At 39.9% G+C, this 16,777-nt stretch overlaps 1 protein-coding gene across 1 annotated transcript in view; it reads right to left on the bottom strand.

Annotated features, from left to right (window-relative positions):
- The window catches only part of SGIP1 (SH3GL interacting endocytic adaptor 1), a 204,510-nt gene that overhangs the window by 84,691 nt on the left and 103,042 nt on the right, over positions 1-16,777 (bottom strand). Inside the window, 1 exon segment of the mRNA XM_043575202.1 lies at positions 2,834-2,845. Within this exon segment, the coding sequence (XP_043431137.1) occupies positions 2,834-2,845 (12 nt within the window).

The raw sequence follows: 16,777 nt of genomic DNA, 5'->3' as shown, positions 1-16,777 counted from the left end.
TTCTACCATTGCTCTACCAATATATGGAATTAGCTTCAAAGGTGGAAGGAAACTCATTCGTGTCTGGTCTCGATAGATTCTATAAGCTGAACACTATGCGTTGAGCAGCCAACTCAGATGGGTGCAGGGCAAGGAGCGGGGTGCTGTCTGTAAGGGCACGTGTCTTTTACAAAGCTTTGGTGAACTCGCCACTAATCGGGTGCACCCACGCCTGCCCTGCAAAAATGTGGGCCTACTGCTGCCAGATCTTCAGAGAAGCGGCACATCCGGATTTTTTTTTTTTAATTTCAAACATCCTGGCTTTTAAATGTGAGCTAAAGTTGTTTTTAACTACACAAGCAAACAAAACACTTATTCCGTTGTTCAGAACCTGCAGGTGGCCAATTTGTCACTGATTGCAGGCTTCGGGGTCTCAAAAAATAAGCTCTCAGTAGATTTTATCTACTGTTCTTATTACTTCACCTGATAACTCAAACAGGGACTTTGCAATTGGTCTATTCATTTTCTGAACAGTTTTCCTTTGTTCCTATTTAAATATTAATTACTCAATTCCTAGATTTCTCTTGATCTTCTGACACATTCTGGAGAAGGTTTTGGAAACATTTTATTATTCCCTCTACTTTTCTGAAAAGAGATAGTTCTGACTTTGTACTTGAGGCTATTTTCAAAGTGGGCATACACTAATAATTTGTGATTTGGTCACTAGAATGAAGACTTTGGTTAGAACATGTTGTATTTCTAAAATGCATATAGTTTGCAACATGAATATGCTTTCCTAAAATAATGTTTCAGCCTGTGTCCTCACAGTTTCCACAGTGTCCTTATTCCACACTAGCTTTGCTTTGTTATTTTTTGCACAAAAGGATTAATTTAAATTCAGCCTACTAGGATACCTTAGTCGTAGCCAATGCGAGTGTTTTAAGATATTTATAAAAAGAAGTAACCAAACACAATATGTCTTGCTCATCAAAATCACTAAATCAGCCTCAGTTTTTGAAGCTTTACAACGTCCTCATTTGCTAAATTCAGTGCTCTGTGGAACCAGAGGAAAATGCGTGAAAAGCTACAAAGCACCAAACAAATATTTTTATACAGGCTAGTCACAGCAAATTCAGTGATTCATGTTAGAGCATTTTCTAGGAAAGAATTAGAATATGTGATCATTATGCTTATTATTTTGATTCCAGCCAATATTCTTACTTGCTTTTAAATGCTTATGGTGAAGGCCAGCTATCGGGCAAACACTTCTCCCCCACCCCCACCCCTTGTAGGTGTTTGTGTATATTTAAATTTATTCCACTGAATACCTATCATATCCAATAGGACTTGGTTGAGATGATCTTCTGAATCTCCATTTGGGAAGAGAAACAAACAGCCTGCTGGATGTCATTAAGACTGGACCAGATTGAGCAATCCATAAGATGGGCATTTCCAAAGGAAAATGAGGCAAGGAAATGGGAGGGGGATTCACCCTTAGAAACAAACAGCTCACAATGAAAAGGGTTACTTGGCTATGAGGGTTAATGGCTATGAGGACAATAGGATGGAACTCAATGAGGAACAGGGCATTTTTAAGGCACCCCAGGTCAACTTCAGGCCACATGATTCAGTAACATTTGAAGTGGCCAAATTTAGACAATTCAGAGAAAGACTCAAGGTCAAGAATAAGCACAACCGGCAAAATGTAAAGAAAGGCTACTAAAGCATACCAACAAAATTGTATGCCACAAAGGATGTGATACATACTTGACTCTCAATTACTCAGAGGTGGGCCATTCATCTTAGTATGAGCCATAGTGATAATAACAAGTGCTTATTTTATTTTTAGAAACGAGAAGACATTGGGTGCGTATTTTGATAAATTGTAATATTTTGATCTCCTTTTTTGTTCTTCCGTGTCTTCCACTTCTCCTCCCTCCTATCACCCGGACTTCCCACAAGTGTGGTACCCTGCAGATGGTATGGAGACTGCCAGGATGGGGGCAAAGGACAGGATGACATGTTACAGCACTTATTGCAGTGTCCACTTAGGTGAGGTAAGTACAACCAACCACCAGCCCCTTCTCGGTGCTCATTAACATGGAAACAGCATTTCCATATTTTCTAGTCAGCCATGTATCAGCATCCTGAGAACGTGTTCCCAATACACCAGGCAACTGAGAAGAGAACGGTGAATTTTTTTTTTTTTTTTAGTGGCTCTGTTTCATTGTTGTCCTAAAATAAACAATGATGTAGGTACATCATAGCAGATTTTTGCTGCCACTAAAAATCACCCACTGATACTAAAAAGGACTGTGGAAGAGTTGTTTTGCACTTTATAAAGATCCTCTTTTTTCGTTTCTGACAACTCCAGAAGGGGACATTTTTCTGATTAGATGAAAAATAAAATAAAAAAGACCCTTTCCTAGGCCAGCTTCAGAAGCCTTCATTCACGGATGCTATCATGTTGTGCATTAAACAAGAAATTAACTTAACAAAGTGTTTGCCTAGCTTATGGTATGTATGTGTAGCCTGACTAATCCAAGCAGAAGCTGCAATAAATAACACTTAATACCTAAAATATTTGATCACATGCCTGGTTTTGAGGCAGACACAGATCTTTACAAAATTACCCTGTGGCCCTTAATAACAGGCTTGTAAAATCACTTAGCAACCAACTTCCTTTACTCTGCACGGGGCATAATTAAGCCTTGTCCTCGTTCACAAAGGTTTGTTTTTAAAATTCAAAATCTTGTTTAGGTGTTAAACACAGTCAATCATTGGATATGCAGATGATGAAAGTGAACAGAATAAATAACGTTCGGCCAAAATGTGGAAAGGACTTATTCCTTACCGGACTTTTCCTCTAAAAAGCGTAGCATGAGGAGGAAAAAGAAGAGAAAAATGAGAGAAGTGAAAAGTATTTTCAAGAAGAAGCAGGTCAAGCCTCAGAACAACCTCACTTAAAGCAGCTCTCAAGGAATTGCTCTTCTAATGGTTTCCCCTGGGTGTGTGACACAGTCATTCCTATGCCACTGGCTCTGGCTTGAAGAACGGAAGAATGTGGCACCCCAAAATATGCTACTTTGGTATATTGATCACTGTGAACTGCAAGCATTTGAAAACGGTAAATGCAGGGAGATGCTTTCTCTGAACAACCCTCATCTGTCTAAAGATAAAGCCTCCAAAAGAATTGTCATCAATCCCCTTCCCAGGGGTGTTATCAATCAGGAAGGATTGACTCATACCATGGAGAGGAAACCAGAGGTGGATCCCACAACCTGACAACTTTGTCACAAACTATTCTTTCCGTCTATTCTTGTAAGAGCTCTTTTACCTTTCCTAAAGATCAGACACTCTCCCTTCAGAGGCCTACATCCCCTCCCCTAATTCAGAATTCTAAAGCCACCTCTTTGACTTACTTATTTTTCCTGGGTGTCTCCCATGGATACAGGAAGTCTCCCATGTATACACTTGTTAATAGACTTTGTTTTTCTCTTATTAACCTGTCTTTTTGTTAGAGTCCCAGCTGAAAGCCTATGTGGGTAGAGATAAAGTTTTGTCTTCCCTGTAAGTTCCAGCTGTAGAGGGCATTGGTGTGGCCTTCATTTGAGCACATTGTAACCTCTCTTTTGAATGCTTTTATCAAATAGCTTTTATCAAATAGATGTGTGCCTTGAAGATAGAAAATTATGCTTTGTGATTTGGAAGATGACATAATTGCAATGCAGCTGAGCATGGTCATAAAACTAATACATGAGATTATCCAGAAACTCCAGTTTTGTCAGGGAACCCAGTACCCATCATCTTCTCTCAAGATACCCTGGCTAGAATCACCAGTTCTTTCATCCCATATTTTATGTCTCCCCACTCCCCACGGACATTAGCAAATTACTTTCCTGGTGAGTGGTTGCTGGCCCCTCAGAATGCTCTTTTATTTCCTGGGCAACTGTCTTGGTGAGGGCCTCATGTCTGGCTGACGGTAGAGCTCCACTGGCCTTGTATACGCACTTCCTGGCTGATGGTCCTATTTCCAGTTTTATCTCCTAAATTCATCCTCTGCTCTACCTCCAGAATTATTTTTCAAAATAGTGAATATATTACTCTGCCCTTCAAAAACCTCCCAATCATGCAAAAATTAGAACGCATGCTCCATTCTACGTCAGTTAGGCCTTTACGATGGGCTCCAATTTACCCTCACATCTTCACCTTCCACCGCTGTTCTGCATGAAGCTCACACTTAATCTTGGAGGCTCCTGGTCATCTGAATGTTCGCTCCACTCACACACTTCCCTGCCTTCTGCTCAGGCTGCCTCTGTAGACTTCAAGGCCTTCTCCTTCTCCCTCAATTACAATTTTACTTATTCTTTAAGGTCAGGACCTTTTCTTCCATTGAGGCTTTCTCCAATGTTCCCTGTCAAAATCAGTTGTTCCCTTCTCTGGTTTGATCACAACACATTCCTTTTGTTCAAAAGAACAAACTCATGTTGAAGGTTTTTCTGCTTGCCTGGCATTTATTAGCCTCAGAAAAACCAAGGTACGCATTGCTAGCATATTTTTTGCAGTTTTTATTTTGTCCTGTTTTATTTAGGTGTCTCCACTCGATTATTAACTCACAGTAATGGTCATGAGTGGACTCTCTCTGGTCCCAAACATAGTGCTAGGCACACAGGAGGCATTCACACATGTTTAGGAATTCCCTTTCTACGGGCCATTAAAACACTATAAAATGCATAGTATCTTTTAAAATACAGAAAGATGAACTGGTCTCTGAAATAAAGCTGAATTGTATATGCCCCAAGGGATGTGACCCTCTTTGTAATGGTTCCTTCACCAGCTCCTATAAATGTTTCACTTAGCTCCTACTTAACTCTTGGTCTCTCTGCTATTAGTGACCCCAGGGTCGAATACATATTACAAAGGCTCCCAGGAAGTAGCACAGCTTTGTACAAACATTAGTATAGAGCTGTGTGATCAGATCTTGGGGCAGGGGTGGAGAATGTTCTCTCATAGCCAAAAACTAATGCTGCAGAATAACTGAGGGTCAAGATAGGTGCTGACATTCTTGGTGCTTTTGGTCCCAGACCCTTGGTAAGTAGCACAAAGAAATGAAAGTTATTAAGGTCCATGTTCTCAACCTACAAATAAAAAGAAATTCTTGGGTTAAAATCAAATAGCTTTAAAGGAGTTGTCATGGAAGGAGGAGCAGGAGCTTTTGTATATTTAAATCAGCTTAACCCCTTATTCTCTGGATGCTTTTGAGCAGGCTGTACTGCATCTCAATTCCGTAAGGCAGGGATGTAGATTTGTTGCGGAATTGTAGGAATTTGTTGTGGAATAGTTGTAGGAATGTTATGAGAATTAAAAGATGTGGATGATATTGAGCTAATGTTTACTGAGAACCTTTACCTTTACCTTGGTGTCCTTGTTATTTCTAATTTAGCAGTGAGGACAAGGAGGCTTAGATAAATTCCAAGGCCACACAGTTACTAAGGAGCAGAGCTGGGTCTGGTTCCCAGCTTACCTACCTCCCCAGACCCTGGTTGGGGTGGGTCTATGGCACAGACCAAGTCCCCTAAACTGATTAACCCATTCTCAGGGCCTTATCAGCATTGGGATCTAGAAACAATACAGGTAAAGGCTCACAGATCGAACATCCTGGAAAATAATCTTGGGTCTTTCCAAGACCCAAAGAAAACTTTCCAAAGAAAACAGTTAAATAATACACCGGGGCTATCTATCAGAGCAGGTCTCAGGGAATGAGCTTTTCAGAACGTGAACTTGTGTTTCTAGGTATGGTTTCAGATCTTGGAATTAAACTGATTGTAAGGTAAATTTCTCGGCCTTTTCCTAGAATTAAATGTATTGAATTAGAATCACAAATGATAAGGACTCTCCCCCACCCCCGCCCCACCACCGCACACCTTCCCAATCCAGACTTCATGATGATTAAACCATTTTTATTCAATATGTTGTTTGTTTTAATTGTTAGCAGTTCCAACACCTAGGCTATGAGCTCTGGCTTAAGGACTTCTTCAGAATGTCACACGAATAAACAAAGGGAAAAAAACCCTATAAGACAATTCTCCTTTGGGGAAAACAAAGATATTAATGAGCTCATAGCATCAGAGTTGATTTTTCATTGTAGAAACGCTACTAAGAGAACTGGAAAAGAGATGTATACCCCTGGGTGCACTTGTACAGAGAAACTGAGTGAATTTTTGGACTGGTCAAAACATATACCTAAAATACAATCAATGAATCATCTCTCATGCAGGGATTGTCCTGTGCTGTGGCTTGAGAAAGAATAATTCTCTGATTTGCAAGCCTTGTTGAAAGGCAGCTCACCCTTACCCTAAACCACTTTCTAGTGCAAGGAGTCATTCAAGTTAGGTCTTGTTGAGGCCTACATTTCTGTGCAAGGGGCTCAAAAGCAACAACATTTGCAACTGAACTTAGTTTAAGACCCAGAGCTGAAGCAAACAGAGGTGAATGAAGAAAGTACACAGCAGAGTTTAGTGATCCTCACACAGAGGTTTTGTGCTCTAAATACATCCTTGCACACTTAACAAGGAACCAGCTGCCATGGGAATTTGGGGCACCAAGTTTCATAAGAGTGGAACCAAGACACGAAAAAACCAAGTCTAACCTGTAAGCTTCTTCAGTCTGCAGCCGTTTAACCTTAAAAATAAGATGGCTGTATTTTGGATCTTTATATTTAACAAATGAGATTTCATTATAAATATAACCAGTTCTTATCAGTTATGTATGACAGAAATTGAAAAAAGATAGTTCATTTAGATATTTATTGGGTTCCTAATAAAGACAAGACACTACTCTAGGTATATTGCTGAACAAAACAATAGGAACAATGGACAAAATGCTCCAATAAGCTTATTCTGGGGGCCAGAGGAAGGAGATAGGCAATAAATAATAAACATAATAAAGAAGCAAACTATCTTGGACTTCAGGAGATGCCAAATGCAATTTTTAAAAGTAGAGCAAATAAAGAGGTTTGGGAATGCCAGTGTAGAGAGTTTTATAATTTTTCAATAAGGTAGTCAGGGTAGGCCATTGAGAATGTGACTCTAACAAACTCCTGAGCCTGAGAGGGACGTCACACTGTGGCCATTTGGAGGAAGGAGGCTCAGCCAGGGAGCCAGGTTAGAGTGGAATGAAAAGGAAGAGTGGCAGGTGGTACCCTGCAGGTTGGGGGTGTCCCCACCATGATGGTCTTGAAGGCCACTGCAGAGATTTTGGATTTGTTCTGTTCCAATGCAGCGTATGGCCGTTACTTAGCAGGAATTCTCTGGTGTGGGGGTTTAGTAACTGTTGGTTGCCGAGAAGAGCCATAGCTGAGACAGATGAAGCAATCTCAGAAAATGCCTGGATGTGACATATGCTGTCATTTTCATTACTCTTTGGAAGCTGATTTTGATTCCCTAAGTATCAAGTTAAAAAAATAAAACAGAGATGGGTTTCCAATAGGTTAGGAAGTGGAAAGGAGTTTGTACTGGGCAAAACAGAGTGAGGCCAGTGCATCTTGCCTTCCGTGTCTGTTGGCTGCTTCAGGATAAGAGTTCAGATGGGCTCACTGGCCCTGTACCACTGCTGTGCTGGTAGCCGATTCCAGTGATGGTTCCTACCTTCCATGGGCAGTGAGGGGCTGTGTGTTAGACAGAAAGAAATCTCACCTATACTATATTCTGTTCATTATGAAATTTCCCCCAGTCGCCGAAGAAACATTTTCTGACATAATGAATTTGAGTGATTCATACTCTAAGAGTTTTTTTTTTTCCTAAAACAATTAAAAAGTACATCTATTGCTGTAGATTATTTCAGGCACTAAAAAAAAATTCTCCTTCAAGGGACTTTTTTCTTATATTGTTATACTTATTTTTATACTGTGATTTGTACACTTACAGAAACTTCTTAGTACAAAAATAAATATAATAGTATAAAAAAGAGAAGACAGTATGTACCACTAGGTGACTGAAACCTGAGGCTTTAGTTTGGAGAACAGGGGTGCCTGGGTGGCTCAGTTGGTTAAGGGTCCAACTTCGGCTCAGGTCCCGATTTCACAGTTCATGAGTTCGAGCCCTGTGTCAGGTTCTGTGCTGACGGCTCCAAGTCTAGAGCCTTCTCAGAATCTGTGTCTCCCTCTCTTTCCCTGCCCCTCCCCCCTCACACTCTGTCCCTGTCTCAAAAATAAATAAACATAAAAAAAAAATAGGTAAGAGACAGACATCTCACTGGATATGCGGGTTCAGGGGAAGAGAATTATGACAAAATACTGGCACTCAGAAAAGAAGAACATGTTAAGTTAAACTTTAAAAAAAGAACTTGCACACTGTAAGAGAAGAAAGAGAGTTATTGTTCGTATTATTCATCCATCCAATATTGCAGGAAAATGGGTGAATTGCAAGGGGAAAGATCAAAGAAATGGAGAGCCATAAATCTGCTCTCCTTCTAAAATGTGAGGGATGTACATTGCATTTTGTCATAGCAAAATACCAAGCTCCATTTCATTTCCCACAGTGAAGAACATCCATCCATCCACCCAAGTATTTTCTAAGTACCTCCTACGTATCACTCAATGTTGTAGGTCTTGAGGGAAAATGTTGTAGGTCTTGAGGGAAGGCTCCACCCATGGGCTAAAAACCTGAGGGTCTGGGTTCTTACTGAATCAATCATAAAATATACTGTTACAAACTTATTTTCCAAATCGATTGCTTCATTACAGAGCCTGATCTACTCCCTTTAGGTCCATCAGGTAATAAAAATAGTTTTACATTCAAACTGTATACCAGAAGGACGAACACAACCAAGGCAGAAGAACATAATGATATAAAAATTAGCCTTTTATGGGGCACCTGGGTGGCTCAGTCGGTTAAGCGTCCAACTTCAGCTCAGGTCATGATCTCACGGTCCGTGAGTTCGAGCCCCGTGTCGGGCTCTGTGCTGACAACTCAGAGCCCCTGGAGCCTGCTTCTGATTCTGTGTCTCCCTCTCTCCCTGACCCTCCCCCGTTCATGCTCTGTCTCTCTCTGTCTCAAAAATAAATAAACATTAAAAAAAAATTAGCCTATTTGATGATAATTAGCACTGTAATTAAGAGCATGCAATTCAGGAATTTCCTGCCTCTGGTTGAGGACATATTCATATTTTTATGTGTCAAAATTGTGGCTATATTGTTTCACTTAGATTTTAAGCTGGTAGCAGAAATTGAGGATGTTAGGCCTCTAATCCTGGTGATCATGTTTCTGAAACCGCCCTCCCCAATCAGATCTAGTTGTCTGAGATACAACAAGATGGAAGAATCTGGAGTTATGCAAGGAAATTCTAATTCTTACCCTCACAACATGGAGCAAAAGACCATGTGGTCAGAGGGCCCAACCAACATTAATTGGCAAAATAATGACGAAGGCAATCCAGATTGAATTCATATTCTGCCCATTTTCTAGAAGATAAAAATATCCAACACACAGATTTCTTCTTCCCAGCACAGGATGGGCACGAAAAGTATGGAAAAATGATATTTTTATTTTAACGGTCGGAAAATGGAAGCAACAGAGAATTCCCTAAAAAAAATCAGTAATAAAGAACAATAAATCTCAGGTATGAAACTAATTCTTCTGCAGTCCATGGCTTATTAGAGTGTAGGAAAGAGAACAATATGTTTTGAAAAAGGAAGGTCCTACCCATTTCATCATCTATCCTTCTCGGTAAGGCCAAAAAAAAAAAAAAAAGAGTGACATCCTATGTGTCAACTGGATGATTTTGGTCAGGGTGCCTGCAGCTCTGTCTGGGATCTGGTCACAGTGTTTGCTCAGTATTTGCAATGGGGTGTGGTAGCTTATATATCTGGTCTAGATCCAACTGATTCCCCTGTGAAGCTCTCCTTAAAGAGTAGAACCCAAGCTCACCCTCTTCCCTTCTACCAGCTGCACTTGAGGTCTGTGCTGAGCACTTAGCATCAGAATGCACTCCTTAGCCTCCCCTTGCACCCTGCAGCAATCTTACTGGGAGCGAATGGCAGTGTGTAGGAGACTGGAGCTCTCCTCCCCCACTGATGACTCTTTGTTTTTACTGACTCGATGGGGTGCTGAACCTTCTGCCAAAGTGAGGACAGGAAAGGGGGTGGTGTTACCAAGCAGCGGCAAATTCATGGATTTCACTCACTGGCAGGCTAATTTGGGGGTGGCAGGGTGGGTGGGCCACCTGGAATAGGCAAACAGCACCAGACTTTCTCCAGTTCAAAGCTATCACCCTCTCCCCATATTTTTTGATTAAATAACTCTGTTATGGATTGCAAAGCACCAGGAATCAGCTTAAACTAATAACTCCTTCTGAATGCCATGCCATATTCTTTAGTTCCTTATAGCACTGAATCTTATAGGGGAAGGGGAGAAGGCACCAACATATATGCCAGGTGAGGTCAACACCTGCTCCTACATCATTTTGCATGCCTGTGCTGGGTTAACAATTGGTTTGATATTTGGATATCAGCCCTCTTCTCCTTGACTTTGCTCAAGTCCTCCCTCTCTATTTTTATATTCTTTCTCACTCTTGCAAATGTCTTAAAGAAAAGTGGAGATGAAAAGGGAACTGATACTTATAGACCCCCCTCCTGGGAGACAGGCACCTAAATGGGCATAATCTCTTGTTCTCTTCACATTAGTCCTGCAAGAGGATGGATATTCTTGTTCCCATCTTATAGATTTGGGGTCTGAAGCTCCATGTTAAGCAACTTGCCCATGGACACTGATAATAAGATACAGACTCAAAAGCCTGTGTTCTTCCTACTCAACCAATGTGCTTTAAGGAAATGTTCTCTTTCTTGGTCTCCTTGCTATAACCCCAAACTGCCCCTAAAACAGAAAGCTTTCCACAGAAGCTCTTGAGTCAGAATACACAGTAGAGTATTCACCCTTAGAGGGATTTAAAGATAATGGAATTATAGACTCTTACTCTGTATATGAAAATAACCTACTGTGTTTTTAACTTGGCAGAAAGGAGGCAGACGCTGAAGGTCAAGTTCTGGTCCTCAGACTTTCAGCAGCGTCTCTATCTTTCTGAGTTAATTTCTTCGGTAAAATGTGATGATCACCACCTCTCTGCCTGCTTAGTAGTGTGGCTGCTCATTCCATCTTTCTGATTATGACAGCATATATAAACTGTAAACTATTATTATAAAACTTCAACATAAAAAATGCTGACTGATTAGGAGAACTGAAAAATGTGAGCCATATAAAAACGAGGTGTCATTCCTTAACATTTAAAACAAAGGTGCCTGAAGTCTTCATATAAAATGAGAGACTTTTAATAAACTAGAAATCACACATGACACAGCAGTACGGCTGCCTGAATTGTCAGCTCAGCCTTGCTCTCTTGTCACACGGAATGGCCAGGAGGTACTGTAGAAGGTATGTCCGTGGATCGAGGGGGAAGAAAGCTTGGGAGGTGGGCTTCTGAGTTGGGATCAAGAGCCCTGAAGGGCTCATCAAAGTGATAGCCTTCAGAGTGATGGTTTGTGGGTACTCAGAAGTTGTATGCAAAATGTTTTTGATGAGCTAATGAACTTTGAATTTTTCCCCTGGAAAGAGAGCCAATAGCTTTCATCAAAAGTAGTATAACATAGTGGGTAAGAGTTCTGAATCAGAATCAGATCTTCTGGGTTTAAATCCTAGGAACTTTGCTTATTAGCTGTGACATCGTGGGTGAACTTAATTAATACTTCCATGCCTCAATTTTCTCATCTGTAAAATGTGGGTAGCAATAGTACTTAGTTCATAGAGTTGCTATGAGGATAAATGAATTAATATGTGTGAAGCATCTGACACACAGCACTCAAATTTTCACAGCTGCCACCACCACCACCATCAGCATCATGACTTTTCAAAGTGGTCTTAGAGGATGTTGACAGGTATTCGCCATGAATACTCTTGTTGTTCTGATTAATAATAGGTATGATTTACTAAGGTTCTTAGCTTGCCCCTATCACAGAACTGACTGATGTAGCAGTATGAAGATTATTCACCTCAGTCAAACTCAGGACAACTCTGAAGGGACAGCCTAACACTGTAGAGTTCCCATAGGGTCAGCTCAGGGTGCTGTTGGGCATGCAATACAGCTTAACTTCCCCTTCTACCCACCTTACCCCATAGGAGTTGAGCCCAAGGTCACTCCTTAATAAATAAGTTGCACAGTAAACTTGGAGTTGGAAAAGGAGATGGTTTGTCCTTTGTTAATCCTCTAAACAGCACAGCTACAATCAAGGACAAAAGTTACACAGAGATAGCATTCGGGCTTACTAATTTCTTTCAATAATGAAACAGCCTGCCTCAAAAAAGCAGTGTACTTTGCAAGACAGAAGAAGCACTATTACTATTGAAAGGGTCAGTATCAACCAAACAAGTTGGTATTTTAGTGAAATTTCTTTCTGTTTATCTGCTCCTGGCTAGCATGTTGCATAGCATCACTCATATTTAGAATTTAGTGATTAGAAATTTTTACAAGGAAACTTCCTGGGTTCAGTAGAATCTGGGAATAATTTGAAGGTAAATGGGGAAAAAAATCCATTTCCTAATGAACTCTCAGAAGTAATCTGAGATTATTTAAGATACAGTGGCAGAAATTGTCAATGCCCACCACTGTCCATTTACTCCTTTGTCTTTACCTAACAGAACCCTGCCAAAGACTACATTTCCCAGACTCCCTTTTAGCTAATGTGGCCATGGGACTAAATTATGGCTAGTGGTAGTGATGTTTGCAGACTCTGAGTGAAATCTTTAAAGGAAACCACGTGCCTTTTACTTTCTCTTTCCTTCATCCCAAGGTGGGAACATGGAGACGATTGATGGTGGGTGGTAAGGCAGCAGTAGCCTCAGAAAGGTGAACAACAGTTTCTGGGTTCTTGAATAACCTCTGGACTCGGACTCAATTACCCATCTGAGGTGCCTACCAGTTTTGACTTTTACATGGGAGAAAAGTAAACCACTTATTTTGTTTAAGCCATTACTATTTTGGTCTGTGTTAAAGCAGCTGTACCAATAACTTGTACAGATACCAAATCAACAACTAAAATCTAAGTGCTGTTCATTCTTTACCCAATCAGCATAGTATCAGGAGACTACACTATGAAAAGAATAGAAATGAACATACTTGCCTGTGAGTTAACACTTACATCACCCCCTCCTTTTTTGGTGCTCTGCCTTATCCTGGCCCACATTATATTTTACTTCTGTACAAAAATCAAGGGCCAAGGCAAGATCCGGACTGAAATTATGTTTATTTGTCTATATGGTAGGATTTTTGCCAGCAATTAATACCCCAATTTTCTATGCTGCTGATGCTTTGTTTTGGGGATGAGTAATTTTCAGATAGGTTTATATTATATATATACATAGATGTATGCATTCATTCATTCAACCATCCATCCATCCATCCATTCATTCATTTATTGAGTAATTTGACCATGTAGTGTGTACAGGGAGCTATTCAAATAAAATGAGAAGCAATTCATGATAAGAGATATCAAATGGGTTAAAATTCATTGATACATATTCACAGATGGCTGAGCAGAACAAGTGAAACATAACTTAATCTTAAAATTCTTTAAAAGAAATAGAAATGAGAAATCCAACATAAGGCATTGTTAGGAATCACTTGCCATTTAGAATTTCCTCTATTTCTATTAGAGTAATGATTGACGCTTTTGTAGCATAAGAACCATAACCAATGTGAAATATACTGATATATTATTAACTAGTGTAGACTCTATTTCTCTTTTTGCACCTGAATTAAGTGTAGACATATAAATGTCTGATTGCTTGGTTGGAAACATCTAAAGTTGCAAAAGGATCTGCCATTTTTATCATGGCACTAACTGGATTTCAGAAGTTTTTTCTAGTTATCTTGTACCGGAGATAACATACTGCATATGCCATTTATGAAATAAATGGGGTACACGTGGGTTATCTAGAAGAGGTTACAGATTCTAAAACCAAGAATATATTCTCAGTTACAATCTCTCTTTTCACTTATGTATATCCAGAAACACCCTTACCTTTCCCTAAAGTAGCAACAACAGCTCATTCCCCTACATTAAATATCAAAAATCACAAATATTGGGGAATCTTCATAATGGGCAGAGCCAAGTTCCCACATCAGAAGGACCCTGGGGGTCCAGGGGATGGTGGTGGTAGGGGGATCTGAGAGTCCCTTAATTCATGGTGTTGCTGGTATGCAGAAACAGCCTAACCTTGTAATTACTTTCTCTGAGTGCTCCCATCTACATTTCCCACTACCTTCCCTAACCAGAGTTTTAACCACATCATGTCAAGATATTACCATGAAAATAGGTGCTGAGAAGAGCTCAGAATAAACCACTCTTCTTGCTGCACCATCAGTAACACAGCTAGTTGGAGGAATATCTGCTAGATGACCCGGCAAACATATTCTTTTTGATAGAGGGGATTTCATCTTTCCTGAATGCAACTAGCTTTTGGCCAAATATATGCTGTATGTCTGCAACAGTTTTAGTAAGTTCTCTTTTCTTTCTTTTTCCTTTTTTTTTTTTTTAAGTTTCTTTCACATAAATCTGTTCATTTAATCCCATGACCTTGTCTTCTTACACTTACCCCTAGGTAGCTTCCAAATGCCCACTAAGTGTGTTAGACCCTATGGAAAGGTGGATATAAACTGGTTTCAGGAGCTTAGGTAAATTTTAAGTTCATTTAAAACAACAGTTCAGTAAGTGAAAAATGATTTGAAAGATGTCAACTGAAAAGTCAAAATGTATGCATTTAAAATGCCCCTCTTACTAGAAATCACTGGTATTGCAGCCCTAATTGTGGGTTTTAAATCTGTACTTTCCATTGCAGAGGGAAAGAAAGCACATATATTTCATGGCTCCTGTTTTCAGGGAGACATCTTAAAATAGCAAGTGCGTATATGATTAAAAATCACCTGAAATATCATTTCCTGTGGTTGATTATTATTAACAATCATTTTATTCATCACTAACAGCAGTGATAAAGGCCATTATAAGCACTAAGCACTAAGGAAGGCATCATTATAGATTTTATTCATCCCAGGCAGGCAAATACTTATTCTCAGAAGATAGATGATTACAACTTCTCTAGAAAGTTTTGTTGGGGCGCCTGGGTGGCGCAGTCGGTTAAGCGTCCAACTTCAGCCAGGTCATGATCTCGCGGTCCGTGAGTTCGAGCCCCGCATCAGGCTCTGGGCTGATGGCTCAGAGCCTGGAGCCTGTTTTCGATTCTATGTCTCCCTCTCTCTCTGCCCCTCCCCCGTTCATGCTCTGTCTCTCTCTGTCCCAAAAATAAATAAACGTTGGAAAAAAAAAATTAAAAAAAAAAAAGAAAGTTTTGTTGAGTTTTTTAAAAGCACCTCAAAAATGGTTCAGAATTTATTAACTACCTCTGTCAGGGGGTTGCTGTAGGAAGATCAGATCTTTCTGAAGAAGATGCCAAGAACATATTAGCTGCTAGTTTGAGAACCTTCATCTGTTCCTTACATCTATTTTTAGAAAACAGTTGTAGCATTTAGCAAACACCACTGAGAAAATACTGTACATGTTGGAACCCAGAATTCAGCAACTATAGAAATCTAGTAGGTGGGAACTGGGGGAAAGGAGAACAAATTGTAGAAAAATACCAATTTGAATAACGTAAGTAAGGTCTGCCTATATTTTAGGTGCCTGAAAGATGAGAGTATTTAAAACATTTTGATAATAAGATATAAGGAAGATTATGGGCTTTAATATCTTTATTTTTTTATGTTATTTTTTTTTTCAATATATGAAATTTATTGTCAAATTGGATTCCATACAACACCCAGTGCTCATCCCAAAAGGGGTTTTAATATCTTTAGATTATGATCTGTGACATTAGATTAATGTTTCTTTTGGGAGCAGAGCAATGGAAATGTTGTTGTTGTTGTTTTTAAAGAAAAATAATTTCCTTAGTTTTCTTCCCATGAGTTTCTAGGTGTTATATCATAAAAAAAAGACACTATGATGTATTTTTAAAAATCACTGTTAGGGGGCGCCTGGGTGGCTCAGTCGGTTAAGCGTCCGACTTCGGCTCAGGTCATGATCTCACGGTCCGTGAGTTTGAGCCCCGTGTCGGGCTCTGTGCTGACAGCTCAGAGCCTGGAGCCTGCTTCGGATTCTGTGTCTCCCTCTCTCCCTGACCCTCCCCCGTTCATGCTCTGTTTCTCTCTGTCTCAAAAATAAATAAACATTAAAAAAAATTAAAAAAAAATCACTGTTAGTAGGGGCACCTGGGTGGCTCAGTCGTTTAAGCGTCTGACTCTAGATTTCCGTTCAGGTCATGATCTCACAGTTTGTGAGTTTGAGTCCTGCATCTGGCTCCAAACTGGCAGTGTGGAGGCTGCTTGGGATTCTCTCTCTCTTCCTCTTTCTGCCCCTCCCCAGCTCTCTAAGTAAATAAACTTAAAAAAAAATCACTGTTAGTAAATATGTAAACCTCATATTATTCTTAATTGCTTCAGAAGTAACTCTGAATAATCTTTTTGTTATTTTTCCTTCTTTTTCAAATGCTTGCAGGAATGTAAGCCAAAAAGAAATGTGGTCCCATGTATTTTTGCCATTTTGCAAAGCACAAAAACAATTATAAAATGAGCATAGCTTTCTAAAACAGAAGGAGCTGTTTAAGGTTTACATAAAATTCATAAAAGGGTGACCACATGCCAGCGTCCGGTTTAAGGGGTTTCTGATCTATTTAGCACGTATGGGCGGAACACAGCTCTC

This window comes from Prionailurus bengalensis, chromosome C1 (assembly GCF_016509475.1).
Source record: "Prionailurus bengalensis isolate Pbe53 chromosome C1, Fcat_Pben_1.1_paternal_pri, whole genome shotgun sequence".
Lineage (NCBI taxonomy): Eukaryota > Metazoa > Chordata > Mammalia > Carnivora > Felidae > Prionailurus > Prionailurus bengalensis.
The sequence above is the reverse complement of the archived record's forward strand: the minus strand, read 5'-3'. Positions and strand labels throughout refer to the sequence as shown.